General features: G+C 39.2%; 1 protein-coding gene across 1 annotated transcript in view; it reads right to left on the bottom strand.

The window, feature by feature from the left end:
• The window catches only part of fndc7b (fibronectin type III domain containing 7b), a 33,976-nt gene extending 18,124 nt beyond the window's left edge, over positions 1 to 15,852 (bottom strand). The window contains exons 1-23 of the mRNA XM_078946065.1: positions 15,697 to 15,852; positions 15,590 to 15,611; positions 15,239 to 15,499; positions 14,800 to 15,060; positions 14,077 to 14,346; positions 13,468 to 13,731; positions 11,342 to 11,460; positions 10,879 to 11,020; positions 9,869 to 10,132; positions 9,045 to 9,305; positions 8,622 to 8,882; positions 7,204 to 7,461; positions 6,778 to 7,038; positions 6,447 to 6,707; positions 5,645 to 5,905; positions 5,313 to 5,573; positions 4,162 to 4,419; positions 3,329 to 3,592; positions 2,978 to 3,238; positions 2,608 to 2,868; positions 2,119 to 2,385; positions 1,161 to 1,424; positions 16 to 270 (exon numbers count right to left, since the gene is read on the bottom strand). Coding sequence (XP_078802191.1) covers positions 16 to 270; positions 1,161 to 1,424; positions 2,119 to 2,385; positions 2,608 to 2,868; positions 2,978 to 3,238; positions 3,329 to 3,592; positions 4,162 to 4,419; positions 5,313 to 5,573; positions 5,645 to 5,905; positions 6,447 to 6,707; positions 6,778 to 7,038; positions 7,204 to 7,461; positions 8,622 to 8,882; positions 9,045 to 9,305; positions 9,869 to 10,132; positions 10,879 to 11,020; positions 11,342 to 11,460; positions 13,468 to 13,731; positions 14,077 to 14,346; positions 14,800 to 15,060; positions 15,239 to 15,499; positions 15,590 to 15,611; positions 15,697 to 15,750 — 5,311 coding nt within the window. The 5' untranslated portion in view covers positions 15,751 to 15,852. The remainder of the gene's footprint in view (positions 1 to 15; positions 271 to 1,160; positions 1,425 to 2,118; positions 2,386 to 2,607; positions 2,869 to 2,977; positions 3,239 to 3,328; positions 3,593 to 4,161; positions 4,420 to 5,312; positions 5,574 to 5,644; positions 5,906 to 6,446; positions 6,708 to 6,777; positions 7,039 to 7,203; positions 7,462 to 8,621; positions 8,883 to 9,044; positions 9,306 to 9,868; positions 10,133 to 10,878; positions 11,021 to 11,341; positions 11,461 to 13,467; positions 13,732 to 14,076; positions 14,347 to 14,799; positions 15,061 to 15,238; positions 15,500 to 15,589; positions 15,612 to 15,696) is intronic.

Raw genomic sequence — 15,852 nt, forward strand, 5'->3', positions numbered from 1 at the left:
AAGTTGAACTCTTACCTGAGTTAAAAGTTAAAGGTGAAGAACTGCTGCTGCATGATGCGGTGGAAGCAACCACAACTGCTGAGTACTGGTGTCCACAGTCGACTTTTACTGAGCAGGTTGTTGAATTAGTAGAACAGGAAACAGTGTGGTTATGGGTTCCAGTAAAGGTAGCTCTGTAGGAGATGGCGTATAAACTGGGAGTCCAGTTGAGAATCGCCAAGTTAGCACCACATTCAGTTTTGACTACCAGGTTAGTTGGAGCACATGGAGCTAAAAAAAAAAGGAACAAACATGTTAATTTGATTTTCCTGCAAATCCCTTTGAAAGAAAGTTAGAAGAAGCTTAGAGTATACAGGTATATAAAAGCAATGATATCCATACTATATAGAAAAATCATAAGGAATTTCAGTGATTTATTCATAAATATAAATCATATCCTTCCTCTTACTGCAAAAAACTATATTATTAGATTAAAATTGTATTTTAGCAAATACTTTGCAACAGGTTGTAAATGACATAAGTTAAAATAAGTTACTTTTGGTTTGTGTCAAAGATTAAATTGACTAATTCTATTAAAGATTCATTTAAAAAAATGTAAGTATCTAATTATTTGTAAAGTAACTTAAAAATACAGCTTATTCAATATATTGGACAGATACTTTTCTGATTAATAGGTCAGTCATTTAGCTGGCTATAGTCAGGGGCAGAGCTATGAGGGGGCAGCTGCCCCCACCAGTAAAAAGCTTTGCCTCCCCAATTTTTAAGTCAATATTTGCATCATTATTGACAAAGGTTAAGAAATCACAATACAAGTTTCTTTAGGCATTGCAAAAATAACAAAAGCAGTAATTTTCATAGCACCTCAGCTAAAAGAAGTGCTGTTTTTATTATTAACAATAATAAAGCTGTGTGAAATTGATATGTTTGATCTAGTCCCTTGTTTTGGCCTTCCACTTTGCTTTTTTTCCTTTGCCCCCCTTCTAAAATATTTTATCCCCTTCCCGCCTGTCTATAAAACTTTTAATAGAAAAATGTTCCTGTGTGCACTGAATATTAGGAATCAATTAATTTTCTTTAAGTATAACTTTTTTGCTCAGTCATGACAGTAGCTCTGGTGGACCTCGAAGGGATCAGAGCATTGCTGTAAGAAGATCTTCTACCTGTTGCACTATGTGTCTCTCTGCTAAAGACACTGCTGCACGCAGAGTTCTTGGCAGCAACTGCAAATGTGTGCAGATCCCCACAATGCAGCCCGGTGACAGTGTAAAACGTCTGAAAGGTGTTGTAGTTAGCAGGAGTGTTCTTGTCGTCCTGCGAGTGGATGATGTATTCCACTCCGCTCTCTGCACTCAAGTCCCAGCTCACTGTAATTTCATTGTTGTTGCAGCTTGTCACAGAGGTCACACCAGTAGGGGGACAGATAACTGAAAGTAGGAAAAGGGAAGCATGGTCATTTCAAAATCTATTGATGTCAGAAATCATAATCAATCAGCAACATTAATAACAAATGTTCAAATCAAATATCAATCATCCAGGTCTTTATGATGCTGTAAAGGAAGGAAACTGGACTTTATGTTTTGTCTCTGGAGGCGGTACTTTTAAAGGGATAATTCCTGAAACTCATTTAACATTTTGTTGATCTTAAAGAGGGGAATTTTTCCACATAAAAACAAAAACATCTGAGATCTTCTAATCACAAGTCAGTGGTTGAACAACCAACAGGTTTTTTTAAGCAGAGGTAAATATACAAAATTAGCAATGAATGACCAAAAAATAAAAAAGAATGTCTTGAATCAAATATTTAACATTTTGATTACTTTGAGACTCTTGTCACTGGACAGATTAAATGTTTTTCAAAATTTAAGCGTACAGTAATTTTATTTCTTTAATGGCAACAAAAAAAAAAAGTGCAAAAAATGAAGTGCAACCTTTCTTTATAATTTTTGGAAAAATAAAAAGTAGTGGACACCAAGCTTTTTTACAATTAGCTGTATTGTCAAATATTTTTCTTTTTTTGGGTGGGGGATCAGATTTGGAACAGTTAATTACAAAAATATGTCATTTAAATTCTTAATTGTGTAATTTTCACAATTGAATGTAAACAATCATTGCTCTGACCTGTTTTCAAAAATAATGGTGTGCTGGGTTTGCTCCAGCAGCCTCGCTCCTTGGTGGCGACAGTGATGGCGACTGTCTCACCGCAGTGCAGGTCTGTGAGGGAGCAGCTTGTTCCATTGGAGGAACAGTTATGGGCATGTTCATCCATGACGGATGGTAAAGTCTTCACTACGTACAGTTCTGCCCGCAGGGCAGCGTCCCAGGTGACATGGCCCACGTTACCATCACACTGTAGAGATGCTTGGATGTTGGTGGGGGGACAGGGCCCTGTAGAAAAGATGGCAGACAATGAAAGAGGAGAACAGTGGAAATGTTAGGAGACTAGACTGGGAGATTGCAAAGGTTGATTTTTAGCAACTATAAGTTTATTGACTTCATTTATTTTGAATGATCTAAAATGCAATTAAAGAAAATGCACAGGAAGTAACACAACATAATCTAGAAGGAACTGCATCAAAGGTTCCTGAGATGCTTTTCCTGCCTGGTTACCTGCAATATAGGGGTAGGGGTTGCTGTCGAGGCCAATGCACTGATTAGAGGAGGGAGTGACAGTGATGATGTAGAGCTGAGCACAGTGCATGTTTGGTAGCAGACAACTTGAGGCATTTGTGGTGCACTCTTTCATGTCGCCGTCTCTGCCAGCTGCAGCCACATGGTACGACGTGGCACCAAGGCTTGGTTGCCAGCTTACCTCAGCTGTGTTGTTCTCACACAGCAAGGAAGCACTGACATTTGTGGGGGCACAGGGGGCTGACAGGAAAGGGAAAAAAGGAGAAGGGTTTGTATGCTGGCAAACATCCTGAGCAATGTATGTACAGACACATATAAAACATCAGGCTATGGATCATTCAGGTCTTACCAGTCTGTATGCGCGTCACTCCAGAATAGCTGCTGTTGCAGTTCCCAGCCACAGAAATGACCTCAACATTATACGTGTGGCTGCACCGCAGGGAAAGCAGGTAGCAGTCAGTTCCTTGGCTGCTGCTGCAGGATGCTGTGTGGTCTCCTGAGTGAGCTTTTACATAGAAACTTTCCCTGCCCAATGTCTCATCCCAGCTCACAAAGGCAATGCCGGTTTCACAGGAATATTCGTATCCCACGTTTACAGGGGTGCAGGGTGCTAAATAAATAAGAGAGGGCAGTCAATCTTGAGTTACTAAAGACTAGAAAAATGTAAATAAAAAAAACTCAGTTAGTAGCACTGTCATACCAGTGACAATCTGAAAACTAGAGCTGGGCTTGCTTGAACACTGGACTCCCTGGGCAACAGCGTGGACAGTGTAGGTGTTTCCACACCGCAGCTGATCCAGCAAACAACTGCTGTTGGTGGATGAGTTGCAGGACAGGGAGTCTCCCATGTTGGACACTGCGCTCACCATAACACTGACCGCAAACTTGTCTTTAGCCCAGCTCACCAAGGTCCGGTTGGTAACACAAAAGTTAGAGTAGTTTTGAAGTATTGGTGGACACGGAGCTAAACATAAAACACAAAAGAGTTACTTTGAGTGAGTAAAATATTGCATTATCACAATAAAAAACCGAAGCTATTTTCCAAGGTGTGCATTTCTTGAAACTACTGTATTATTTCAAATAAGACATTAAATTAGTTTGGTCTTTGCCACCATGAAGCCCTGAGCTAACTAAAGCTGATGCTGGATGGTAAATGTATACTTTACGCACTTTTAAATCTACCACAAGGGATATCAAAGTGAAGGTCAAAAATTACTTCTATCCATTTGACTTTTGTTTAAAGTTTTTGGTTGTGTTTAAATATTTAAAAAATAAATACCGGTATTTAAAAATGTTAGAATTTCTTCTTCTAATTTAAAAAAAATAAAAAATTTAACAATTCAGAAGGAATGATCTGGGGAATATTTTATTTTTGGATTCTATCTCACATAAACAAACAATTACATAAATCCCTACCAATGATAAATCTGTATGAGCTGTCAGAGTTGTTTGATTAGAAAAAGTATATAAATATTTAACACTCACTTCTCATATTTTTTTAATTTTACAACCAAAGATAAAAGAAAAGTCCACCTGTTGTTATGTTGGTCCTTGCTAGAATGGAGCTGTTGCACTTGGTGTCTCCTGCCAGCACAGTGATAGTGTAGTCCTCTCCGCAGTGCAGGGCAGAGAACATACAGGATGTACCAGAGGATTGACAGGAGTCCACATGTCCACTGGCCTCAGCTACAACTGTGTAAGAATTTGCTCCAGCACTGGCATTCCAAGTCACCGTCACATGATCAGTGAGGCAGTTCAGGGAAGCTTTCACATTTGTGGGATCACATGGAGCTGAAAGTGCACAAAAGACAAACAAAGCAAGGATGAGTTATTAAAGCTTGAAATTCTTCGTCTGATATAAAAACCCACTTCAATGAAAATTGTGTTTTGGGTATTTTAACATGCTCTTGTTGCATTTGTTGATGGAAGGTAAACATCAAGAAACTTAAGGTTAAAACTGCATTTCTGAGTATTTTTTCAAATTGAATCAGCAGCAGATGAAAAAATGCTGCTGGAAAAAGCTTGTAGCTGTGACGTTTTTGCTACAATTGGTGGGCCACAAGCTCCCTATTCTGCTTCATCCTGATGTATTCACTTCCAGATGGCAAGATCCATGTACGTCTTTGTTTTCCTCGCCTGAGCTGGCATCTGACTCCAAACTGTGCGGCTAGACAGCTCCAAGATTGTTCACCATTTTTGTTGCACCAGTAATGTTAGGAGTAGGAGGGGCTGTGAGCTCAGAGGTGAATTTCTAATGAACTACTGCCGCTCTGCTGAAACTATGTGGAAAAAGATACAAGTTGTTTTTTAATTTTGTCTAAAAATGGCATAATCATAGTTAAAGGATCACTGGGAATGCTTAGACTTTAAAGCTCTTATTTTATTTCATCGTAAAAGCAGCCCTTTAAAACAAGGCTGTCTATGTAATCTCTCCTCACAGTATTGGAGATAAAGAAAGAGATCAAAGCTAAATTTACATTTCACAATTTATAGCAAAAATCACATTCACATGTTTTACATGTAAGTTCATCAGTGTTCATAACGAAATGAATAAATATGCAAAAAAAATAGTTTATTTATATTTTCTAGTCAACATTTAGATTTTAAAACAGTTTTTTATGGGTCCTTGTGGAAAAAAGGGGTTAAACATTGACTTACTTTTTATACACATGTACTTTAATTACCTGTTGTTGCTGACACTGTGGTGCTCCTTGAGCTGTTACACCAGTTGTTTAGAGCAACCACACTCAGGGAATAAGTCTGTGCGCACTTCAGGTCAGGGAAGAGGCAGCTTGCATTAGTGGAGGAGCAGGAAGAAGAGAAGCCTCCTGCTTTAGTCACTGTGGAGATGTATGATGCAGCACCGGCAGATGGACTCCAAGATGCTTGCAGGGTGTTAGTGGAGCACTCCACCACACCTTGGACGTTCTTAGGTACACAGGGAGCTAAAAACAAAGAGGTGTTAGGAAGTGAACAAGAAGGGAGAAGTTTCTTTTTGTAGTTCATAATCTTTCACCTGAATTAACGATTGTGGGAACACTGCTGGAGCTCTCACACGCGCTGCTCACGGCTTTGACTGTCACTGTGTATTGCTGTCCACATTGTAAAGTGCTAACTGAGCAACTGGAAGCCTCCGTCATGCAGTTGAGAGCAGTGCCATTTGGTGACAAAACTGTGGCGCTGTAGTTGACAGGCATGGATCCAGGCGACCAGCTCACGCTCAGCTTATTGGTGCTGCAGTTGAGTGTATTTGACACGCTCTGTACAGGACACAGGGCTGGGAGAGGAAACCATATCAACTTTAGTTTGACAATAACAAAAAGAAATCTAAAGTTGTTATAGAAACTTAATAAGTGGACATTTTCTCTCTGAAAATGGCTGTCTATGTATTCTCTCCTTACAGTATGAAGGATAATCATTTAATCATTAAAAACATACCTTTGAAACCCTTTTTTTTAAGAAACGCTTTAAAAAGTGCAAGAAATATTGCATTACTTCTTAATTCTCTTATTTTTACTCATGTTTGCATTCTGTGTTGATATATCAGAGCATTTTAGAGCAGCTGTTTACCAGATAATTGATCTGGTAAACAGATTGATGTAAAAGATTTTTTACATTAAAACCATAAGAACTGGGAAAAGCTTGTTTGACACAACAGATTCTTAGATCTGCACCAAAGCAAGAAAACTTAGTTTTGTTCTTCTCATAACTTGTTGACAAAACTGACAAAAAGCAGCAGTAATGGTAAACAAGGAGAAAAAAATTGTTACAGTTTGATCAAAACAATAAAGGAACATTGCTGTTTTTCTGCATCTCACCTGTTGTTTGGACGACAGATTTGCTGTCTAAGCTTTGACAGCCACCGTCTGTTGCTGACACAGTGAAGGTGTACTTAGTCCCACAGCGTAGACCTGCCATCTGACAGCCAAGCTCTCTTGTACTACAGCTAACGTTGTGACCATCAGCGCTCACTGCTTTGCCAGTGTAAGACACTGCATTCAAGCTGCTGCTCCATGATAACTTGGCAGAGTTGCTGGTGCAGTTGACTGAGGAAGTCAGCTCAGAGGGAGAGCACGGTTCTGCAGAGGAGAATGGGACTTAAACAAAACATGTCAAATGCACCAAACTGCACTTTTTGTTTGTCTTTACCTGACAAAAGTTGCACTGCAGAGCTCCGCTTGCTGGTGCACACGTCATCTACAGCAGCAACAGTGACGCTATAATTGCGTCCGCACACCACTCCATTCAGCCGGCATGAAGTACCATTGGAGACACATTCTAAGCGATGGCCATTTCCGTCAATGGCGGCTGCAGAGTAGTTTTTGGCTCCAGGACTTGCCTGCCAGCTCACTTCCACAATGTTTTGCCCACAATTCTTTGTTGCCGTCACGTTAATGGGCAGGCAAGGTGCTGGAGGAATAAAAAAAAAAAACCCTTATAGCATAAACAAAAAAAGCAACACTGCCACCACAAAAACATCAGTGTGTTTCTTTGCTTTGAAATGATCTGTATGGCTTCCCCATCTCTGTTACACAATAAATGTATAGGCTGAGAAACAAAGGCTAAAACTTCTACCTCCTTTGAAGTTTACTCGTGAAGGAAAGCTGATGCAGCTCTTATTGAAGGACCTCACTTCCACTGTGTACTCTTGACCACAGTTCCTTGAGGGTATGATCAGCTGGGGCTCTGTGGTGTTATAGTTAGTCATCTGCTGGTTGCTGTCTGAGATCATTGTGATGTATCCATCTGCATTTCTTTGAGCGTTCCAGCTCATGTTGACACCACCAGAAGCACAGTCCACAGAGGCGCTCACATTTGCTGGCCCACATGGAACTGGACAAAAAGAAGAAGGGTCGGTAAAGGCTTACTGTGTCTGCGTCTCTTCTTATTAATATGTTTGGAAAGTACATGAACAGTTTTCAGAAAGATGTAGCCTTTTCCTGTGGTTCATTTTTGTTAAAATAGAATCATGTCACAACTACAAAGGAAAAAACTACAAAGAAGCAGATTTTAGTAACAACTTTCTCATAGCAAAACTTTGATTAGGCTTTTACAAACATTTAAAATAATTATTTTACTAACAAAGCTGTATCCTATACCGCAATGTCTCTAAAATGAACATAGCGTATGGCTCAAGTAATATCATAAATTAAAAAATAAAAGTAGAATTTTTGTTTTATTGTTGTTAATGCCATTTTATGGGTGTGTGTTATTTTCATTTGTAGCATTTATTAACCTTTAACCCTTGTGCTATCCTAGGCACTTTAACATTGGGATTTGGGTCATCTAGACCCACTAGACAGTGTGCTGAACCTTTTTTCTTCAATGATTTGTGATCTTCACTGGTGTCCATGGATTACATGAAATCTTTCCACCTTTATCCACCTTTGTCATGGTAGGGAGAACACATCAATGTAAGGATGGGGTCATCTAAGATAGCACAAGGGTTAAAAGACCCGCTCAGATGAAAACGCATTTTTGTCATGAAAGAGGACAAATATAAAGAAACTTAAGCCTAAAAATGAATTTCTGAGTGTTTCGTTATGCAGATTGTTGTGAATCCGAATCAGATGAAAAAAATTTCGGTGGAAAAAGCTTGTAGTTGTGTTGTAGGTGCTACAATCGGTGGGCCACAAGCTCCCTGCTTGGCTCCATTCTGATGCATCCCCTTGCAGACAAACAGATCCAGGTTCGTCTTTGTTTTCCTCGTCTGAGCTGGCAACTAGTTTAAAACTATATGACCCGATGGCTCCAATATTGCTCGCAAATTTATTTTGTCACCAGTAATGTCATCATTTTGGGTTTTGAGGGGCTGCAAACTAGCTGTAGAATGCGTAAACAGATAGATGAGGGAAATGGGAGTGGGCTTACTCTGTGTCTAGGCTAGGCTTATAAAATAGATCAACAGATGATTGAAGTGGGGACTTTAAGGACCTACAGTATTTCTTGTAAGGATTTATTTAGACAACATTTGAAGCAACATGACTTCTTACCAGAGTGCATGTAGATGGGTTTGGACATCAAGCCTGGGCATGTGCCATCATGGTAACTGACAGTGATAGTGTAGAGTTGGCCACATTTCAGGCTGGGCACTCTGCAGCTCTGCTTAGTGGAGCTGCAACTGAGAAGGCCATTGCCTGTGTCCGTCATGGTGGCAGTGTAGGAGTTCAATGAAGGAGCTCCCTGCCATGAAATCTGAGCCTCGTTGGCAGCACAGTCCAGGGAGGCGGTCAGGTTTTCTGGTGGGCAGTAAGCTGAAATCACAAAATTCAACACATTTCTGAACTTGCTTTTTGAGCTTTTGTACAATATGGATGTTATGCTCTTTTGGGGGATGTTTGCACTTGGTATTTAAGGCTATCATTGCCTTTAAAGCATGAATAAGCAGCTTTAGAAAAAACCTAATGCCACTGTACCTGTTTCTATGGTGACCACTTCACTTTCAGAGCTGTTGCACATGAAGTTGGAGGAAATGACAGAGACCTTGTATTTGGTGCTGCACTTCAGGCCACTGATCATACAGGACATGTCTAAGGAGTTGCAGCTGTGCGTTTCACCATCATCATCCTTTGCCTTGGCGATGTAGAAAAGTGAACCACTGCTTAAACTCCAGCTCACCATGACCAAGTTATTTCCACACTGTTTCACAGCATTTACATTCTGAGGGGTGCATGGGGCTAGAGAAGAAGAAACAAATTCAGAAAAACTGCCTTCATGCATTAACCAAGTTTTAACATAACAGTAAAATGATTGTTCTGTAAATGTATTGTATTTTCCTTGTGGTAGGGTGAGAAAATTGCTAATTGCTGCCCTCTTATAGTTATTTGCACATTTTATACTACAACATGGATTCTATAGTAAGCTTTTCTGATCATGACAGTTAACTAGAAAATTACTGGAGGAAGAATCTGTGTTTGCAGCTTCTTCTTTTGTTTTTTTTAATGATACTTTATTCTAACTCAGCCCAAATGGAGTGACAATTTACACGTCCAAAGACAGCTATTTTAACAGTTACAGCAACATTTGTGCGTACCCATAGATCGAACATATGTATTTGTTCTGTAAAAATGCATAGTGCTTTTTTTTTGGGGGGGGGGGGGGGGGGGGGGGGGGGGGTTGCCAAAAACTATTCTTTTATAATATAAAAATATTCTTTGTGTAAATTATGTTTTGTGGATTTTTTTACTGTACATGGCATTTCTTTCTGTTACCGCACATCTATCACCCAGGTCTTTTTTACCTGTCTCAGCAGGAAGCCCAAGCGTGGGTGGACTGTCACATTCATCGTCAGAGGACTTGATTGAGATGGTTAGGCTTTCCCCGCACTGCAGGCCGGCCATAGCACAGCTGTTGGACTGTGAGCTGCAGGAGTAAATGCTGTTTTGGAAGTTGCCCTGTGCCGTCACGTTGTAGCGCAGGGCTCCTTCAGCATGGTCCCATGTGCTGAGCAGAGTACCTGTGCTGCAGTTGGCGTACGTTTGCAGATTTCTGGGCATACAGGGTGCTACATGCAAGTAGGAAAGATATGTACACTTACTATTTAAAACCTAAAAGGTGTTTAATCTGCTGAAACTAGAAAAGCATAGATGTTACATGAAAAATGAATTGCTGTCTGTTGTTTTAAAGCTGTATCTATTAGGCTACGTTCACACCTGCCTCTGCAACGCACGTTCAAGCAATCACTTTCAATTAAGCGTTTTTGAAAATGCGCATTTATGCGCGTTTTGGACTTCTGTGTTCAAAACACTCGTGTTCGTGTGTCGCTACGCAAGTTTTCAAGTCAATTTTCAGGCACTACGTACAAAACACATTGCCAATGAAAGTTAAACCAGTTGAACTTTGACCAATCAGGGACTCTGTAGTAATGTATGAATAGCATTCTTTTTAATTCACGGAAGTGCCAACTACTTAAAAATTGGTGGAGAAAGTTATCATAGCGCTTTGTACCCGGCAGGAATTGTATGACACCAAGTCTTTCATATTTTGGAATAGATCGTGATTTGCCCTGCCTTTTTATTTCGCACCAAGCCGCTTCCAGGTACATGCACTAGTATCTGGTAGCGACGGTCCAGTGTGATCACCATATGCCGAAAGCACATTCAAGAAAGTGTTCTTGAACATGTGTCAGATATCCATTGTGAACGTAGCATTACATATAGAGGAACTTAAACATGTTACATTCTGGTGCAGAAAAAGCCAATTTAGAGAAGTTACACACTGAGTTTTGATGCATGAAATACTTTGTCCTACCTGTACGGACACCAACAGCTGTGCTAAAGTCGCTTTGGCAAGACCCAGAGGTTGTAGAGACAGTGAAAACATAGCGCATTCCACATTGTGTATTTGTGAAATAGCAGGAGTTTTCCCTAGTCAGGCAGTTTTGGACATTTCCCTGAAGAAGAAATTTTAAAAGATAATAAAAGCCGAGTAAAGAATTTGCACTTTTGCATTCTTCCTAAACTAAAATTGAAATCCAACTTAGTAGCTGCCAGAAGCAATTTAGAGCTGAAACACTAATTTGTACATCACAGACAAAGTTGTCACACGAACAGAATTATAGCTTGAATAAAAGTGAAGAAGTGTTTTGGCAGATTCTTGTCATATTTGAGCTGGCATGTTATCTTATCATATAAATAGCATTTTTTAATACTTCACAGGTAAACTTTGCAGCAGAAGAAAATTTAGATTTTTTGGATAATCAGTTGCTGAGTACCTTTGAGTCAACTGCCTTGGCCAGGTTGTAGTCTGCACCGTTTGTAAGGTTCCAGGAGAAGATGATGGCATTGCTCCAACATTCCCGCAACAATGTCAAGTTGTTTGGAGGGCAGGGCACTTGAGGAGAAATTACGTGTAAAAATATATATGTGTTACATACAGGTCTCAAATGTATTTCAGTATTATTTTTCAAAGAACTTAAACTTCATACAAATGCAAGCCTTTGACAACATGAACACTATATGAGACTGTCTCTAAGGGAGGCCCAGTTTTCAAAGTAGGCAGGGCGATACGGTTCTGAGAAGTGAAAAATCCTAAAATGTAATACAAGAAAAACAAGTCTCCCCTGTGACTCAAAGCTAATGTGGTCTCAGCAGCACACAGGTAGACTTAAAAAGACAACTGATGTTCCCAAACGTTATCGGATTTATCCTTTTTTAAAGTTATTTGTTGGTTTACACGCAAATCACGAGTGGAGAGGACAGTAGTGCCAACACTGCAAGAAGTCACTAGACAATGGAGGTTGCTTTTAGTTCCAGCAGCAGAAAAAGTGCTTATTATCTACTTGTAACTAAATCTTATTGAGCACTGTTAAAGTCACAAAAAGATCAGAAAGCCCCATGCGACCTGTGTGGGTGGAACTCGAAAGCAATTTCTCACCAAGTCTCCAAAGGAGAATAAAGCAATACGTGACAAGAAAGAAAGAACAAAGCAGAATTGAGGGTGGACAGGTATTTAAAAGAACATTAGCCAGGCATCAGAACACATTGAATTACATATTTCTGCTAAAAAACTGGCATGTTTATTCAGGTTGTGAATGTGGTCCTACTGTTTTCTTTGTTAATGTATTATGTAGATAAAAGTTTTACATCTAATTAGTTTGGAGCACTGTTACAGAAAAATAAATAAAGATTTCTTTAATTCCTATGTTGATTACAATATTCAATGTATGTTTAATCCTAGATTTGGCATGCTTTGCTCCAACACGTATCTATTTAACCACAGAATATTTTTCTTAAAGAATAATAGTAAACACTTAAAACTGTAATTATTAGATTTATATGCTTCTGTTTTTAACTAAAGTAATAGAAAATCTTTGTTTTAGGTCTTGTCTGTATGTTTTTTTTCTGTGATTGGTTAACTCCTTGATGTCTATTGATGCAAATATGCAACAAACCATATCTGCTTCAAACTCATCTCGATTTACAATCTATTAGAAGGCAAAAGCACAAGTGATTTTTTTTTCTTAGCTGAAAATAGATACAGGCGTCAAGGGGTTAAACATTTAATTAGAGAAGAAATAGCTCATTTTTACTTTGAAATATGTCAAATGATTAGACTTTGCCACTATGCCAATCACAAAGAAGCTCAAGTGGCAACCAAAACACACTGAAAATAATAAGAAAAAAACAATTTAACAAATGCACGTTCTACAAATACAAACTTTTGCAGCTTTATGAAATAATGCCTGGTGTCTATGATGCTTAGCGAGCTATTCAACCTCATCTTTCTTGTAAGACGTTTTTTTTCTATTAATTCTATAGCTTTGAGTCACACTTTAAAGTCCTCTGGGGCTGTTGTCCTGCTTCTGTTCACTTTACCACTGTCCCTGCTGCGTTTTGGTCAGACACACCTGTTCCAGTTAAACAGCAGCAGGTGGGGCAGGGATCTCTGGAAAACAAGTGGGGCGCCAATCCCAGAGGACAGAGTTTGGACATCCATCCTTTCTTTTCAAGTTCATAAAAATGTTGCAGAATTAAAACCAGAAGGTTCACAGAAAAAGATCATTTAGATTTAGCGAAGATGTGACAGGAATGCTTGATGACTGTTTGAAATCTTCGTATGTTATCTTTGAACCAATAAAAGAAGAGAAATTTGTAACAAGGTTAAGCAAGTAGTTGTGAGAAAATTCCAACTTTGAGCTTCAGACGTGGTTTTAAAGGAAAGGATAGAGAAACGTCTTCTGTCTAGAGTCTCTGAAATATAAATCCTCTCATTTATAGACCTGCATTTCATACCAATGGGTCAATGTAGACCCAACTCTAAGCAACCACACATGAACTTTATTCCAGATGTTTGGTCATTAAGCATTTGAAAAAGAAAGGAATTGTTTTTCTTTCTTACCTGTCTGAAAGAAGACAGAGCTGGTGTTGACTAAGTTCTTGCAGTTCCCTGACAGGGGCGTGACGTGAACCTCATAGAGCTGACCACAATCTAGCGCGCTCAGCTGACAGCTGGTGCTCCGGCTAGTGCACTCAATCTTTGTACCGTTTTTAGGAGTAACTGTGGCCACGTATGAGTCGGCTCCAAGAACAGCCGTCCAAGACACTGTGGCAGACTTGGTGGAACAATCGTAGTCCACATTGACTGATGACACCGGTGTCAGTTCTGCAAGGAAAAAACCAGTGTTGGATTTTTGTCTTAAAAAATATTCATTTAAACAAAAGTTATTCACGATCAAGAGTGAATGCCTGAAATTTTAGGAGATTTTTTGGTTTCTAAAGAATAAAATATTAGTTTACTGATCTCCATGTCTGATAGCATAAACTCTTTATCATTATGTTTTGAGATTATGTGGGAATAATAACAATTCGACATGTGAGTCAGGACATCTGAGTCTTTTTAAACCTGAGGATTAATTTCTACATGCCTGAAAGGGACGCCTCAGAGAGAATAGCTGCCCTAGATCCTAATCACCAAGTTATAGATATTGGTTTGACTCTGCCAACTTACTGTTAGTGGTGTACGTGTAGTCTGTGGGCTCGCTTATGGCCAAAAATGTGTTATATGAGTACACTGATATCAAATAGTTGGTACAGGGGTGGATGTTTCCAATGTCCAGCTGGGTGTTTGTGACATTGTAGACTGAGGGCTGGCTGGTGGGTTCATCCAGGTTCTGGATGGCGACTTTGTACAAGAGGACGTTGTCCACGGGCTGCCACGTCACTCTTGCCGTTACTGGGTTTGTTTGTACTGCTTTAACGCCTACTGGAGGGGGCGTCACTAAAAACACAGTTAAAAATGAAAGACTTAAGAATGGGTTATTCAAGAGAAGAGGTTCTTCCTAGTGTGTTTGTCTCTCCATAAAACTTTAACCTTTGTCATTTGTGAGAAGAGTTTCTGCAACTTTTTTTTCCCAGAAAATTAAGTTTTAGTTTTATAAGTCAGCAGATATTTTTCAAACAAAGCTGCAGAATATAGATTAGACTACAAAACAAAGTGACAAACTCTTCTGGTTAAACCTAAAGCAGCATATTCAAAATATGAACAATAAAATGCCAAATTTATGAAAAATAAAACCCAAACAAATCTAAAACCATGTATGTAACACATATAAAGGTTATTAGATTAAAAAAACAGCAAAGTAAATATTTAAAGAGCAGATTTAAAGCAACTTTTAGATTCAATTCAGATTTCTGAACTATAGACATAAATAACTTAAAGGTTGTCACTTACAAGTGGTGATGGTCCTAACTCGGCTTCTGTTCCCAAAGCCGGCCTGGTTAACTGCATAGACATAGCAGTCGTAGTTGGTAGAAGGCTGAAGGTTTCTTACTACAGTTGAGGTGTTGTAGAGGGTGAAGTTGATCATTTTCCCTGTGGTCTGAGAATAAACCTGCAGTACATAATACTGCCCAGAAGTCACATTAGTCCATCTTACAGAGATGGAAGAGCTGGATAATGGCCTTCCCTCCGATATGTGAGGCGTGTCAGGGACTGGGGAGACACAGCAGAGAAAAAGGAAAAGGTGTAATTTGACTGAACAGGAAGTGGATTTGGGGCAACTTATACAATGTATGCATTCTCTGTCATATAACTACGGTACATGATTTATCTCATGAATTGTGTTATTTTCAGCAATAAACTTGTTACACAGAAAAACAAATGATTGTACCTGTACGTGCCAACGTTGTGGTCATACAGTCTATTAAGTAGAACCTAAAGACTTTTAGGGTCACATTGTACTCGGTTCCAGGTAACAGACCCTGCACAATCCTTTCTGTCCTTTGGTCAAGCCCTAATATAATAATCGGAATAAAATCTACGGAGCTTGTCCTTCGGATGTCTAACATGTAGCTGGTTCCTGTCGGATATTTTTCCCATGTCAACTGGAGAGAAGAGCTACTTGGAGAACTTGCTGACAGGAAGTTGCAGCCTGAAATAAATGAATAAACACAAAGCCTGGTTTGAAACGGTGTCCTCTGCAGATAAATGTTACCAACTCGAATTTTAATTATTTTCTTACCGTTTGTACTACACTGGTTTATCTGTAATTGAAAAACAAATTAATTATACATTCTCTCAAAATACTGAAATTCAAAGTACATTTGTTTTAGTATTTTGTTTTTTTACCTGTGTGAGAAAAACCAAAACTGAAGAAAAGATTGTGGCTCTCAGAAATCCCATGCTTGTCTTCTTGTCATGGAATCAAATTTGTTGTAGCATTCAAGAGAGTCTAATACAAAAGGTACACAGGATTCTTTTGAGCTAAATATGAATGCATTTCAA

The sequence above is a fragment of the Oryzias latipes genome, chromosome 4 (genome assembly GCF_053564925.1).
Source record: "Oryzias latipes strain Hd-rR chromosome 4, Olatipes_Hd-rR_3.1".
NCBI classification, from domain to species: Eukaryota; Metazoa; Chordata; class Actinopteri; order Beloniformes; family Adrianichthyidae; genus Oryzias; species Oryzias latipes.